This window comes from Mesoplodon bidens (assembly GCF_964165515.1).
Source record: "Mesoplodon bidens genome assembly, chromosome: X".
In the NCBI taxonomy this organism is placed as follows: domain Eukaryota; kingdom Metazoa; phylum Chordata; class Mammalia; order Artiodactyla; family Ziphiidae; genus Mesoplodon; species Mesoplodon bidens.
The window spans coordinates 118,325,526-118,327,697 of NC_138163.1; the positions used below are offsets into that span (position 1 = coordinate 118,325,526).

Below are 2,172 nucleotides of genomic sequence, written 5' to 3' on the forward strand. Positions count from 1 at the left end.
ACAATAATTTTCAAAGAGCAGATGCTCAGTATTTGGAGAATGAATGAGCCAGTGAGCATGAGCTGTAGTTTATAAGTGTTTTATTTCTCCTACATTCTTTAATAAGCTAAGCAAATCCAGGTATGTATCTTTTATTTTTACAGAATAACAGACTGAAATGGATAAGGTAAACCAAGAACTGCACATTTTTTAACCTTTTTTTCTCCTGTATTTTTTTTTAACATCCTTATTGGAAGTCTCCTGTATTTTTTGATCCCAGTAATTTTACTGAAAAAAATTTTCACATTTCCAAAGAAATGCCTATTACCATGCCATGTTTTATTGTTCTAGTTCAATAAATACGAAAGGTTTCCCAATTTGTGTTACAAAATAATAAAACTCTTAATCTTAACTCTATTAAGTTAAATCTAATAAATATGTAACTGAGGTCACTAATAAATTTAGATTCTGAAATTATTATACCTTCTATTAAAGAAACAACATTGAAAATATAACAAAAGGAAAGAAAGAGAAAGGAAGGAAGGGAGGGGAGGGGGAAAGAAAAGAAAAGAGAAGAAAAAGGAAAAGAAAAGAAAAGGGAGAGAAAAGATTAAACTCTAAATTTACCGTATAGAATAGGAACACAAAGAGGATATTACTCTGTGCTCCCTATAGACCCACCCTGGCCATCCACAACTTAGAATGTTACTGCTCTTTTTCCACAAGGAAAACAATCTTCTCAGACTTCATCATTTGAACTATAACCTAAATAAAAAAGAAAAAAAGGTAAAATTCCAAGTTAGCAATACACAACAGGAACTCAGGGATATACCCTTCTCCAGTCCCACCCTGGCCCTCCACTATTAGAACACTGACACACCTTTTCAACCAAAAAGGGAGGAACCAGCCTTGAACTTCACGTAGCCTGGGAGAAGTTGCTGGCCGTGGCCCTGGAGCGTGCACTGGCCATAGCAGCAGTACAAGCCCTGGCTGCCATTCTTGCTTGGGCTCTCTCTGCCTCGTCTCTCATGGCTTCTTCATAGCAGGCTGGGAAGGCACTGGGCACTGTATCATGAACCTTGGCTAAAAACTCCAGGATTTTCATCTTGCTGGTTTCAACGTGGGCTCGTGGACCCCACAGGAACTCATAGCGCGGAGGATCGCTGTTGGCCACCTGGCGGTACTCCAGGTACTTTAGCTGCACCAAATCTTCAGTGATGAGCTTCTTGGGCTCCCCATAGATGAAGTGCTTCCTTCCAGCACGTATACCTATCGTATTCAGCACTTCCCAGATCTCCTCTTCAGGGGCACAGTTGCCGTTCATGAAGATCACACCCAGCACCATCATCAGGAGCCCGGTCTTGGGTATGTTCTCTTCTTCATTCATCGTTCCATTGGAGGTGAGGTCTAGTTTGCTGACAAGGGCATAGCAGTGCCTGACAGGATCCACTTCCTTCAAATCAAGACCAAAGATCAGCTCCATGCGCTCAGAGGCTCTCTTGAGGATCTCACTGAAATGACGCTTGTGCTTTTTGATAACAAACTTCAGCATGTCTGCCTTAGTAATTGGCTCTTTGGTTTTATACTTCTGCAGCAGGAAGTGCACCACCCAAGCCACCTTCATTTTTAAAGGATCTCTGTGTGAGCCCTCAGTGCCCTTGGAGGATTTTGAGCTTTCCTTCTTTGGGCTGTTGGTACCTTCATCTGAATTGGTGCATGAAACAGCTGCACTAGCACTGGTGGTTCCCTGAGGTCCCTCAGGACTGCTAGGTGTCCCAGCAGCAGGCATATTCTGAGGCCTGTCCTCGGAGAGAGGATAGACAAAGGAAGGGGACTCTCCTGCTGCTGCTGCTGCCGCCGCCGCCGCCGCCACCACCCCAGTGGCCTGAGCATCCTCCAGACTCTGGGTCTCAGCATGGGCCTGGCGGCGTTTCTCACGGGCACGGAGCTTACTCTTCTGACCTCGAGGCATGATGACTCTGGTCAGGGACTGCAGGCAGTTGTTTAATCTGTCAAGGTTGATGAGAGGTCACCGAAGAAGACAGAGGAAGAGATGGTGTGTATAGCCTCAGTAGGGAGATTTTTCTCCCTTGGCTCCAAGAAAAGCTGCCTCTGCTTTTCCCCTTAAGGGTACTGTTTTAGGAACCCACGAGACAGGGGCCGGCAGGACTCTGTGCACCTCCTCTGTTCTGC

The 2,172-nt window shown here is 44.9% G+C and overlaps 1 protein-coding gene across 1 annotated transcript; it reads right to left on the bottom strand.

The window, feature by feature from the left end:
* Nucleotides 1–392: 392 nt before the first annotated feature.
* Nucleotides 393–1,951, bottom strand: LOC308608651 (melanoma-associated antigen B18-like; the record flags this gene model as incomplete). The annotated part of the gene is made up of 1 exon (XM_081221940.1): nt 393–1,951. One exon carries the CDS (start codon nt 1,949–1,951, stop codon nt 896–898), a length of 1,056 nt encoding a protein of 351 aa, XP_081078066.1. The 3' UTR covers nt 393–895.
* Nucleotides 1,952–2,172: the final 221 nt, after the last annotated feature.